Raw genomic sequence first — 13,315 nt, forward strand, 5'->3', positions numbered from 1 at the left:
TTTTAAGGATTGCTTTCTTAGTTCTGATTTTTAACTTTTTGAATATGTAGCATGAATATATATTTAGCTTATAGTTTATACATGCTATATATATAGTGACCTATAGAGGAGCTGGTTTCCACATGCACATCCTCTACAAATGTTAATAACTCTTAATCTCATCACAAAGTAAAAACGCTAATCACTAGCATGAATCTGAAGATTTTCTTCTTTGGGAAATGGTATCAGAATTATTAACTTAATATCAGAATATGAGACATTAAAATTGTTGTGATTTGTAATTAATGAGAATGGAGCTCTACAGCAATTTGTCAAGAACATTTAAGGCAGTACCTTCCTACTTAATTGAAGATTTTATAAACATCATAAGGGCTTTTTTTTTTTTTCAGTGTTCCAAAATTTATTGTTTAGGCACCACGCCCAGTGCTCCATGCAATACGTGCCCTCCTTAATACCCACCACGAGGCTCCCACCCTCCTCCCCTCCCAAACCCTCAGTTTGTTTCTCATATGGGCATTTTAAAGTGAATGGAACAATTGTTTTTAAAAGATTTATTTATTTATTTGAGAGAGAGAGTATGCACCCATGTAAGCGGGGCAAGGGGCAAAAGGAGAGGGAGAGAAGTAGATTCCCCACTGAGCACAGAGCCCTATGTGGGGCTCCATCCTATGACCCTTGAGATCATGATCTGAGCCCAAATCAAGAGTCCAATACTCAGTTGACTGAGCCACCGAGGCTCCCTGCTAATAAGAACAATTTTTAATGATTGCCATATATGAAGAAAATGTGTTTCTTACCTTGTGGCATTTATTTATAGAGTATCAGAAGGAGCTCTGTATAACTATGAAAAAATATTTATTAGATGATTGTTATTCTTGCAGCAAACTATTAAAAGTTGATTTGGAATGGGGAGAATATATGGAGAGAAAAATATCAGTTAGAAAATCTCCATATACTTAAATGAAGAGAAAAACAACTATGTGTTGAAAAACCCTCCAATAACCCGTAGGAGAGACTACAGTATAAAGAACTAGCAACCGAGGATGCTTATGTTTGGTTTTTTTGTTTGTTTTTGTCAGTATGGTTACCTTTATCTTATTTTTTTTTACCTTTATCTTATTTTTATTCTAGTATTCAGTGATCACAGAATGATTTTCATTTTTAATTTTAAATGGAAATTTGTTGAAGTCAAAAGAATTGGAGACACATTAAAATAATATTGATTTTACTGTTTCAAGTAATGTCACTGAGGCAATTTTGACAAGATAATATTTCCATTTTTTAGTTTCCTAAGTTGTATTTCCATATTGTAACCAACCAAGTGTTTTTCATACTAATATTTTGACAGCAAATCGTGTTTTTCAAACTTTGTTCACAAATGTTGTTTACTTAAGAAATATATTCCATTAGAGAAAGATCTTGAAGCTAAACTTGACATACACTTAATAATCATCTGAAAAAATACAGGAAAATTAATATATTTCTGTATTATTTTAAATCTATACTAAGAAATAAAATAGTGTTCCATTCCCCAAATTGATATTGTCAGTATTGCTGAAATATTATTGAAATATGTTGAAAGCAGTGAGATTACCATTGTTTATGCCTTGTCTCCTCAGATAAATTTACAAAGAAAAATGAGAGTTACTGGTGTGATTACTCAAGGAGCTAAAAGGATTGGAAGTCCAGAGTATATAAAATCCTACAAAATTGCATATAGTAATGATGGAAAAACTTGGACGATGTACAAAGTAAAAGGCACCAATGAAGACATGGTAAGACTGACTTAACATATTTAATTTAAAAGTAAAATCTTGGGGCGCCTGGGTGGCTCAGTGGGTTAAAGCCTCTGCCTTTCGCTCAGGTCGTGATCCTAGACTCCTGGGATCGAGCCCCGCATCAGGCTCTCTGCTTGGCAGGGAGCCTGCTTCCTCCTCTCTCTCTCTCTGCCTGCCTCTCTCCCTACTTGTGATCTCTATCTGTCAAATAAATAAATAAAATCTTTAAAAAAAAAAAGTAAAATCTCATTAATAATCATTGCTTGCTAAATAGTTACTGACTCTTAAACAGAAGCCTTATACAGTTGTGGTTTTTTTTTAATTGGACTAAAGGGTGTAGAGTATAAGGAGTTTTTCCAAGTTATAAATGTGCAGCAGCTACCATTTAAGATTTTGTCAGATTTTAATTGGTGGTTGTATAAACACTTTATCACAATGTTAGCATAGTCCTGTGTATGACGATTAATTTTTATTTTAAAATTAGCTTTCAATTTCATTTTATTGCTTTGACAAATTAGCACTCTTCTTAATCAAATAAGTACAGATCAAAATTACTATTTTTAAAGAAAAAGTTGTCACTTTTAACAAAAATACCAAGTGATAGAAAAGATGTATGCTTGTATATTTCACATTAGAAAACAGTTTTGTTATTCAGCAGAATATAATACATTAGAGAAAATGAAAATAATACCCAGTGCCTACTTTGCCTTTTCATATAATAGTCCCAATTTTTTATCAAATTTTCCTCAAAAATTTTAATTTTAAAAATATCAGGACTGCAGCTCATCCCATTTAAAACCAAATGGTTAAACTCTAATAAATTTTATGGAAGATTTTTTTAAATACTTAAGTGAAATTAGATAAAGTTTTCTGATTACTGTTATATGAAAAGTAAAACAAGAATGAGATTTAAAAGAATTAAAAATAACACATTTTAACATTTAATTTTTAGAGGGAAGCAGTGTTTTTCACTAGAGATAGATATGAAGACTTTGATTTTCCCATCCAGTGATCTGGGACTGACTGATAAGAAAGTAATCTTGAGGAATCAGACCCTGAAGCATCATAAAGTCTGATCATAGCATTAGAGAGACTGAGTAATCAGAAAGTACTAGTGGAGACTGCTAACCAAACCAAACCAAACCAAACACCTATAAATACTAAGTAGCATGAACAGATGGTCCCAGAGCTGAAAGGTTTCAGGTGCCCATTTCTCAAACAAAGTAAAGAAACTCTCCCCGACTCTGAAGGACTGGCCTTAAAATCGACAATACCATCATAGTAGAATATAGATTATGCCATAGACCACAGTGGTTTATAGCTTTAATTAGGATTTTATCTATAGGTCTTATATTCACTGCTAAGGACAATGTGCTTCCTAAATGCTCCAGATCCCCAATATACTTAATACAATTTTTGATGCATCACATTAGATAGGATATAGGGTCAATATATGAAAATAGGTAAAGAAGCTGTTGCCATTAATAATTTCAAACTCTATCTTATCTCTTTGCCCAGGTGTTTCGTGGAAATGTTGATAACAACACACCCTATGCCAACTCTTTCACACCCCCGATAAAAGCCCAGTATGTAAGACTCTATCCACAAGTTTGTCGAAGGCACTGCACTTTGAGAATGGAACTTCTTGGATGTGAATTATCGGGTGAGTCTCATATTATCTATTTCTGTATTTTCTTTAAAGGGAAAAACATATATTTCTATGTAGTCTACTACTAATTTGCCATTTTCCAAAACTCACAGACATTAATTTCGGCTACAAAATGTCTAGGGCACAGTTAGTAGAGAAAATGTGTGTGTGTGTGTGTGTGTGTGTGCGCGCGCATGTGCGCACATGCACACATGAGTACATGCGTAAGATAAACAAGTTCCAAAACATGCTGCAGAATAGAATTAATGTAGAAGGAGCTGTGTATTTTAGAGAAAGCACAACAAACTCTCACTGGGAACTTCAATCAGGTTTAAATGTGTCTTGTTTTTAGGAGTAAGTATGATTTATGTTTTGTGACAGAAGTGCAGTAAAAACAGGAATCTGCCTGACCCCACAAATTGCAGTTATGTTTAGGCTTTATGGCATAGAAAAGTAAGCTTTATCTTTGTCCATCCACCATGAGAACTTGGTTTTGTTTTTGTTTTGTTTAGATTTTATGAAACATGTAAATTTATCATTCCTCCCAGGGAGGTAATACTTCAAAACCATGAGAGCTACTATAAATTCATTCTGAGATCATTCTTATCTAGCAACCTGCTTACTGTACAAACACTGATTATCCAGCTCAGAGATAAATCTATCAAAGGATTCAGAGTTAAATAATTCTTGTCTTCCAGGAGCATCAGTGCTAGATATAAAGATCAAGACTTAATGTGTGGATCTCACAGTGGTCCCATTTCAATATAGCTAGATTCTGAACTAAACAAAAAACCTTTTCTAGGCATTTCACTATGCTATATTTTTGGTGGTTGTTCTTGTATTTCTAGCATCAACATTTAAAAACTATCTTTGCCACTATGGCCTGAGATTATTTTGTTCAACCAACTGTTTTGTAAAAAGCCAAAAATTCATGTGTGCCCACTTTTTAGCATAAAAGACTTTATCAGACTTATAATAATGCCATTTAGTTAAAAATAGGACACATTTTTTCCAAATGGACAACTGAGAGCTTTTTATTCATTTCAAAAGAAATGCACAGATGTTAAAATGCATACTTTATATCTCTTTCCCTTCTTAGGTTTATTTGTGATGCCAAGAAAGAGAGTGATTTTTAGCAAATAAAAGTTACTATTAAAAACAGCTAAACTCTAAGTGAACCCATTACATTTAAAGGAATTAGAGACATTTGGTCAGATGAGTAAATCTGTTTTAAGAATCACATTTTCATACTGTCTATGGGCATCATTTATAAAGTAACCAGCATACGGTTTTAGTACCATTAATTATCCTAACAATGATGTTTTCTTTATTTTGGTAATTCGAGCCCATTTATTGACAGCCAGAAATCTCAACAGAATCATTGCTGTGCAGTTTTTATTACATGTCACTCTATCATCACAGGCCAGTGTCATCCCTAAGTCATTCATCATAAAGCAATCAAGGAGAAGCCAAGCCCCGTGGTTTTTAGTTGTTTAACATCGCCATCGCAAATTTTCCAGTCTCTTGATTCATGGGGGTCACTCTTTCTTACAAGACACAGTTACACCCCCAAGGTATGAATATATTTTACTTTCAGCTTTTGCAGGAGGCTACACCTGATACTTTACAGATTTTATGTTCTTAAAAGAAGCCATACCCCATCTCCCGATTCCACAATTGATTTTAAGCTTGCATGCAGAGGATAAAAATCTCTCAGTGGATGCTTTTAAAAGCTAGGACACCTCACTCTAGAAATAATCAATTTTTTTGTTAATACTTCATTTTGTTCAGGTACTGTCTGTTCTGGTAAAAGTGTTAATCTACACATATGAAATCATGTGGATGAGAAGGAAAATTTGTGGTGTGAGGCAAATTGGCAGAGATGTTAACTGTAACACTAGGAAATAAACAGTAATATAATGTGCCAAATGATTTCCCACAATCCCCTGCAATGCCGCAAAGCACAAGTCTGCCTTACTGTATTCAGTAAGCTGTTAAAAGGATCTCTCAGCCTGCCCAGAAGATCAACAGTTAATCTTTCCCCTAGACACTTAAAAAAGAAAATCCCCTAAATTCTCTGAAAGGAGTATGATTTAAGATAGTTAGAATGAAATGAATCATGGCTGTAATTAGAGGAGGACTAGTCATTAATTCATCCATTCTTTGAAAAAATTATTCAGCACTTGCTCTGGGCTAGATACTAGACAACAGAGTGGGTATGAAATGAATTCTGTGATGAAGCAGAAGTGATCAAAGTAAAGGCATCCAACTTCAAATATTATATCACAGAAGGAGAAAAACAACTTCCCTTTCTCTTATATCTTTATGCAACCCAAGCAGTTTTACAAAGTATCAGGGCAGGGTGGGTATAGGGAGCATTGGTGATCATAATAGAAAGATCAGAAATCTATGATGTAGACAATGCATGTTACCTTAGAACGCCAACAGATAAATAGCATGTCATTAAGATTTTGGAATTTTCTAGAATCTTTGAAATTTGTCTTGCGATTTTTCTCCCCCAGAAGATACATTTAGGAATTTGAACTATTTTCATCTTGAGACTTAGGGTCTAGGTCTCCTACATCTGAATTCCAGCAAGACTTGTGCTAAGGCACATAATTGGCTATCCAATTCATGTCAACTTCCATGTCAGTTTTGGCTATGTTTGCATAGGAAAGGCATTTCCTAGAAAGTGGAGGTGAAGCCAAACATGGAGAAGCTTCAAGAAGGCAGTGATCTAGATTGACTAGAACAGAAAGCTGTTAATTGTAGTTAAGAATTATTTATCAGTGAACAGTTCTAAGCTCCCTCTCTTAGAGCCTGAACTTAAAACAGCCAGTTTCAGAAAGTGTAACCAGTCCTACTACATTATGTTAGTGCTGACTGATGTGCTGATCTGGCAATTTAACGTTATGTGTCAAAATGAGCTTTATTGAAATAACATATTCTGAATGTTAGCTGTATGCCATACTGTTCCTAACTACTTTAACTAATTTCTTAGAATATTTTTTGAGGTAGTTTATTATTATTACCACCATTTTACCAGTGAGAAAACTGAGGCATAAAGTGGTTAAATAATGGGTAAAAAGCCACAGAGAGACTAAGTAGGGAAGCAGTAGAGTACCAGGAGATGGCCTTGATTGGAGAAATCCCCTTTTTCATCTTGGGTTTCTTGATGATCAAACTCATCTTGTGTGTGCCTTGGTCAAAATGTAGCAGTTGTACATATAGAAGACTCAACCACTGACTAATATGATAATAGAATCGTGCTTCCTGTTACAACCTTTGTGAGTGGAATTTTGTCACAGTTGCAATTCAAGATTGGAAAATTGTGTGTAAATTTCTTTGAGAAATTGTGGTGTGTGCATGTGTGTGCACATGTGTGTGGGCATATATACACAAATTCCCATTAACAGACAAACCCAAATTTCATGCCATGTCAAAACTGAAAAGATATGTTCCAGATTGGAAAATCTTTCAAAAATATCCAATACTAGAGGTCACTGAGTCTGATCGAAATGGAAGTTTTTATAAGAAGGCTTGTACAATAAAGATTTTTGCTAGAATCATCTCATTTTCTTCTATTATCTATTACTTTAAAATCTGTATTTGCACAGTGCCTGGCACATGGTACCTGTCAAGTAAATATAAGCTTCCTCGATGTCTAGAGGAAGCCATGTTGGTGTTATAAGAGTCAGCAATAAGGATTAACAGATATTTATCAGAAAACAAAATGCTGTCCAGTTTGAAAGACACCATTGGAGCAGTTTGTGAAAATGACTTTGTACTGAGGGAATTTTCATTTGCGATATTATGGAAACAAATAAAAGAAAACCAAATATACTTTGTGAGAAAATGTTCTTTTTTAAAGACACAATGAAGCTGTTGAAAACCAGGGAATAGTCATGAGGCTATCAGTAATGAGACAGGAGAGAGCATTTCAGCCTTGTTTTCATTTTGCAAAATCATCTGTCACAGAAAAGTAGTTTGAATTGTCTGCCTTGTTTTCAATTTTTCCAAAATATATTCAGACAAAATAGCCTGAATTGGCTATCTTGTTTTTTGATTTTGTTCCAGATTTATTTCTGATTATAGCCATTTTTGAATTGAGATGCTTTCTCTTTGGGGAAATGAATAGCATTAAGCTTCATCTTATTTTGCCTATCCAAAATGAACGTAGAAAACTTCCAGGGTAATAAATTATTTTTCTCATGGAATCCTTCTCATTTTCTTCTAGGCTGTTCGGAGCCTCTGGGGATGAAATCAGGACATATACAAGACTATCAGATCACTGCCTCGAGCATCTTCAGGACTCTCAACATGGACATGTTCACTTGGGAACCAAGGAAAGCTCGGCTGGACAAACAGGGCAAAGTGAATGCCTGGACCTCCGGCCACAATGACCAGTCACAATGGTTACAGGTAATATTTTCAAGAAGCCTTTCACCAGTGCCCGCTCCTCTTCCTTAGTAGACTTCCCGTTGACTAGGTGAATGTCAGAGTCCTTGCCTTCATTCTCATTTAACTGTACCTTCCTCTTTGGCTTACCTAAAATTGGTAAAACAAAAATTCCTTAGGAAGCCATAGCCCCATGCTGCTTTTACTGTGATGTTAATTTATAGATGCTTCTGTCAGACTGATGCCCTAGATTGTACCAGATCACAATATATATAGGTCTGTTCAATCGATTATGAGAACATGTGCATCTTAACTCTCATCTGTTCTAATGCATCCTGTCGGTATTGGTTTGAAAGTGCCACAGCAGAATTCCAGACTGCCCTGAAATCAGGCCCTTGACCTGCAGATTGTTCCCACAGAATCGTGCCTCCTGACTTATTAGCTCTTTACCTGTGGTTGCTAAGCAATGGAGCAATTTGATTACATTATCATAAGAGAGCTTGCCTATACAAGGAAAGCATAGCCACTGCATTCTATTTATCATTTGAAAATGAAGTACAGTTATAGTCAGTGCTTTTTAAAAAGAATCTTCTTGAAATGCATTTACTGCGGAGTACTTTTAAGTACGCGCAAATTTGTTAATGTCTTCTGTGGCAAAGGAAAGTAAGACAGCTTAATTCCATAATGAGGTCATTTTATTTGAAAGATGGGAGTTTTATTATTGATTTTTATGCTGTATCCGTGAGTTTCAAAACTGTGGCAGTTCATTACATTTCTGAAAATAACAAAACAATTGTAATAGCAACAAATGTTACCCCTCATGGAACCCGATTTTCGTTTGAATCTGTTCTAAGTCACCTGAAATGTCCAATAGAATCTTCTCAGTAGAAATAGTCACTTTTCCCTTGACTTTCCTCTGACATTCTGTCTGGATCTCTATTGATCTGGAGCTTTATTGAGCTCTTTCATTAGCCATTATGCATAAAAGGTAATTCTGTGTGTGTTTCTCCTTTTAATGTTTTATGAGCTTTTTGACAGAACGGTGTATGTCTACACACACACACAAACATACGCACACACATACACACTCACACTGTGTACTTCCTTTCTCACCATCCCCTCTGCCACCTCCCCGATCTAGGCTACCACTCCCTGGGTTTTGCCGAAGCTTCCTGACCAGCTTTACTGTTTCTGGTCTCACTCTCTAAAAATCCACTTCCTAAATTGTAAGCAGTGACTGATTTTTTTTTTCAAAAATGCAAATATGATTCTCTTACTCCCTTTCTAAAACCCTTCAATTGCTCCCTATCAGCCTCAGAATAAAGTGCAGATTTCTTAGTATAGCCCTGAAGTTTTTGCAGGAGTTGGCCCCATTTCATCTCTTACCACACTCTTCTAAATTTGCTTCACTTTCTCAAACCAAATGTTCTCTCTTTCAATGCCTTTATAAATGTCTTCTTCCTAGAGGAAAAGAATAGAAAGAGGACTTCTACCCTTAGTATCCCCTGCCTTGTGTGGCTGATGTCCTCAGCTGCAGCTTGAATGTACTTTCCTCCGGGAAGCCTTTGCTGCTACTACCAGCTTCATCTTACCACAGTAAGATCTTACCACTACTTACAGTAGTACTCAGCTCTCTCCTGAGTACTACTGTGTCCTCGGTAATCCTTTCACTGTCCATTATCACACTGTATTAGAAATTGTGTTCTCGGATTTGACTGTTTGCTCCAGGAGGGATGAAACTACATTTGTGTTTTGTGACTTTCTCAGCTTGTTGTACAGTACCTAAATGAATAATACTTGTCTTAACACTTGGCATGGTAGGCATTCAATGAATATTTGTTGAATGAATGAATAAGTGGATAAATGAATAGTTCAAAGTATAATTCAAGTTATCGACTTGGGCCTCGATGGCATATCATTCTGGTCCCCAACGGGTAATATCCTCGAACTTTAAAATAATATTTGAAATAGAAATCTAAAATCTCATGTTGGGGGCTCCTGGGAGGCTCAGTGGGTTAAGCATCCAACTCTTGGTTTCCAATCAGGTCATGATCTCGTGGGTTATGGGATGGAGCCTGTGTCAGGCTCCCAGCTCATCAGGGAGTCTGCTTGGGATTCTCTCCTTCTGCCTCTCCCCCAACTTATGCATGCACATGTGTGTGCGTGCGCTCGCTCTCTCTCTCTCTCTCCCTTAAATAAATAAATAAATATTAAGAAAATAAAGTAAAATCTCGGGGGTGCCTGGGTGGCTCAGTGGGTTCAGACTCTGCCTTCAGCTCAGGTCATGATCCCAGGGTTCTGGGATTGAGCCCTAACATAGGGCTCTCTGCTCGGCAGGGAGCCTGCTTCCTTCTCTCTCTGCCTACTTGTCAAATAAATATGTAAAATCTCATGTTAGCAATCTAGTGTTTATAACACAGGAACTAAAGTTTAATAATACATAGACTTTATGAAGTTTTCAAGTTCTTAGTTTGAAGAAATCACGGAAAAACGTTTACCTACTGTTAGACTTGGGTGGCAACATTAAACTGGTTCTTTGTTGCTGCATAACATTTTTTAATTGGAAATAGTCTAGTCATACTCCAGATTAACTGGCTTTAGCTAATATTATTTGCGAGTCATAATGCCATGTAGAATAAGACAAAATATTTTATATACCATAAGTAGCTCAGATAGGCTGATTAGCAGACTCCAGAAATATCCACATGAAAGGTTTGTCAATGGCAAATATTTTTAGAAAGATAAAATAAAACAAACTTTTTTTTTACATGAATCGGTGTGTAATCTTCAATCCAAACCTCCATCCATCACTTTTTTTTTTTTTAAGATTTATTTATTTGACAGATAGAGATCACAAGTAGGGAGAGAGGCAGACAGAGAGAGAGGAGGAAGCAGGCTCCCAGCCAAGCAGAGAGCCCGTTGCGGGGCTTGATCCCAGGACCCTGGGATCATGACCTGAGCCGAAGGCAGAGGCTTTAACCCGCTGAGCCACCCAGGCACCCCATCACTTTTTTTTTTAAGATGGCTTTTCAGCTGTCTTCTTAAAGTCACTTGCATGCTGAAATTGATTCATTTTTTTTTGGTGACAGATTTTCTGTCAATTCAAGGACCAGTTCTTCCAGTATGTGTCTGTTTTTTTGTTGTGTCAAAACATATTCAGAATCTCCAAGGCAAGGTAAATTGACATCTTTTCTTATATTTATTTTTTTCTTTTTTGACATCACGTAAGAATTGCTCCTGAATTGTGACTATTTTTAGCATCTTCTCCTCAAGAGAATATAATCTGTTCAACTGTACCTTGTTATGCTTGTTAGCATCTTTGTTGAAAATAAGATTAACATTTTTACAGATAATTTATATGGTGATTTTTAAAATTTTTTATTAACATATAATGTATTTTTATCCCCAGGGGTACAGGTCTGTGAATCACCAGATTTACATACTTCACAGCACTCACCATAGCACATACCCTACCCAATGTCCATAACCCCGCCACCCTCTCCCGACCCCCATACCTCCAGCAACCCTCAGTTTGTTTTGCAAGATAAAGACAAACCTCTTATGGTTTGTCTTCCTCCTGATCCCATTTTGTGTCATTTTTGCCTTCCCTATCCCCTAAACCTCCACTCTGTTTCTCAAATTCCTTATATCAGGGAGATCATATGATAATTATCTTTCTCCAACTGACTTATTTCACTAAGCATAATACCCTCTAGTTCCATCCACGTCATTGCAAATGGCAAGATTTCATTTCTTTTGATGGCTGCATAGTATTCCATTGTGTGTGTGTGTGTGTGTGTGTGTGTGTGTGTGTGTGTGTGTGTGTGTGTATACACACACCACTACTTCTTTATCCATTCATCTGTTGATGGACATCTAGGTTCTTTCCATAGTTTGGCTATTGTGGACATTGCTGCTATAAACATTCAGGTGCTTGTGCCCCTTCAGATCACTACATTTGTATCTTCAGGGTAAATACCCAGTAATGCAATTGCTGCATCATAGGATACCTCTATTTTCAACTTTTTTTGGAAGCTCCATGCAGTTTTCCAGAGTGACTGCACCAGCCTGCATTCCCACCAACAGTGTAGGAGGGCTCCCCTTTCTCAGCATCCTCGCCAGCATGTCATTTCCTGACTTGCTAATTTTAGCCATTCTGACTGGTGTGAAGTGGTATCTCACTGTGGTTTTGATTTTTGTTTCCCTGACGCTGAGTGATGTGGAGCACTTTTTCATGTGTCTGTTGGTCACTTGGATGTCTTCCTTGCAGAAATGTCTGTTGATGTTTTCTGCCCATTTCTTGATTGGATTCTTTGTTCTTTGGGTGTTGATTTTGACAAGTTCTTTTTTTTTTTTAAAGATTTTATTTATTAATTTGACAGACAGAGAGAGATCACAAGTAGGCAGAGAGGCAGGCAGAGAGAGAGGGGGAAGCAGGCTTCCCGCTGAGCAGAGAGCCTGACGTGGGACTCAGTCCCAGGACCCTGAGATCATGACCTGAGCCAAAGGCAGAGGCTCAACCCACTGAGCCACCCAGGCGTCCTGATTTTGATAAGTTCTTTATACATTTTGGATACCAGCCCTTTATCTGATATGTCATTTGTAAATACCCTCTCCCATTCTGTCCGTTGTCTTTTGGTTTTGTTGACTGTGTCTTTTGCTGTGCAAAAGCTTTTGATCTTGATGAAGTCCCAATAGTTCATTTTTGCCCTTGGTTCCCTTGCCTTTGACAATGTTTCTAGGAAGAAGTTGCTGCAGCTGAGGTTGAAGAGGTTGCTGCCTGTGTTCTCCTCAAGGATTTTTGATGGATTCCTTTCTCACATAGAGGACTGTCATCCATTTGGAGTCTATTTTAATGTGTGGTGTAAGGAAATGATCCAGTTTCATTTTTCTGCGTGTGGCTGTCCAATTCTCCCAACACCATTTGTTGAAGAGACTGTCCTTTTTCCATTGGACATTCTTTCCTGCTTTGTCAAAAATTAGTTGACCAGAGAGTTGATGGTCTATTTCTGGGCTCTCTATTCTGTTTCATTGATCTATGTATTTTGTTTATGTGCAAGTACCATACTGTCTTGATGATGACAGCTTTGTAATAGATCTTGAAGTCTGGAATTGTGATGCCACCAACTTTGGCTTTCTTTCCCAACATTCCTTTGGCTCTTTGAGGTCTTTTCTTGTTCCATATAAACTTTAGGATCAGTTGTTCCATTTCTTTGAAAAAAATGGATGGTATTTTGATAGGGATTGCATTAAACATGTAGATTGCTTTAGGTAGCATAGACATTTTCACAATATCTGTTCTTCCAATCCATGAGCATGGAACATTTTTCCATTTCTTTGTGTCTTCCTCAATTCCTTTCATGAGTACCTTATAGTTTTCTGAGTACAGATTCTTTGTCTCTTTGGTTAGGTTTGTTCCTGGGTATCCTGGTTTGGGGCACAATTGTAAATGGGATTGACTCCTTAATTTCTCTTTCTTCTGTTTTGTTGT

At 36.7% G+C, this 13,315-nt stretch overlaps 1 protein-coding gene across 1 annotated transcript in view; it reads left to right on the top strand.

Annotated features, from left to right (window-relative positions):
- EDIL3 (EGF like repeats and discoidin domains 3) overlaps nt 1-13,315 on the top strand; it is a 423,141-nt gene that overhangs the window by 305,744 nt on the left and 104,082 nt on the right. Inside the window, exons 7-9 of the mRNA XM_046001012.1 lie at nt 1,620-1,775; nt 3,297-3,441; nt 7,664-7,848. Of these exons, the coding sequence (XP_045856968.1) occupies nt 1,620-1,775; nt 3,297-3,441; nt 7,664-7,848 (486 nt within the window). The remainder of the gene's footprint in view (nt 1-1,619; nt 1,776-3,296; nt 3,442-7,663; nt 7,849-13,315) is intronic.

Source organism: Meles meles, chromosome 3, assembly GCF_922984935.1.
Source record: "Meles meles chromosome 3, mMelMel3.1 paternal haplotype, whole genome shotgun sequence".
Lineage (NCBI taxonomy): Eukaryota > Metazoa > Chordata > Mammalia > Carnivora > Mustelidae > Meles > Meles meles.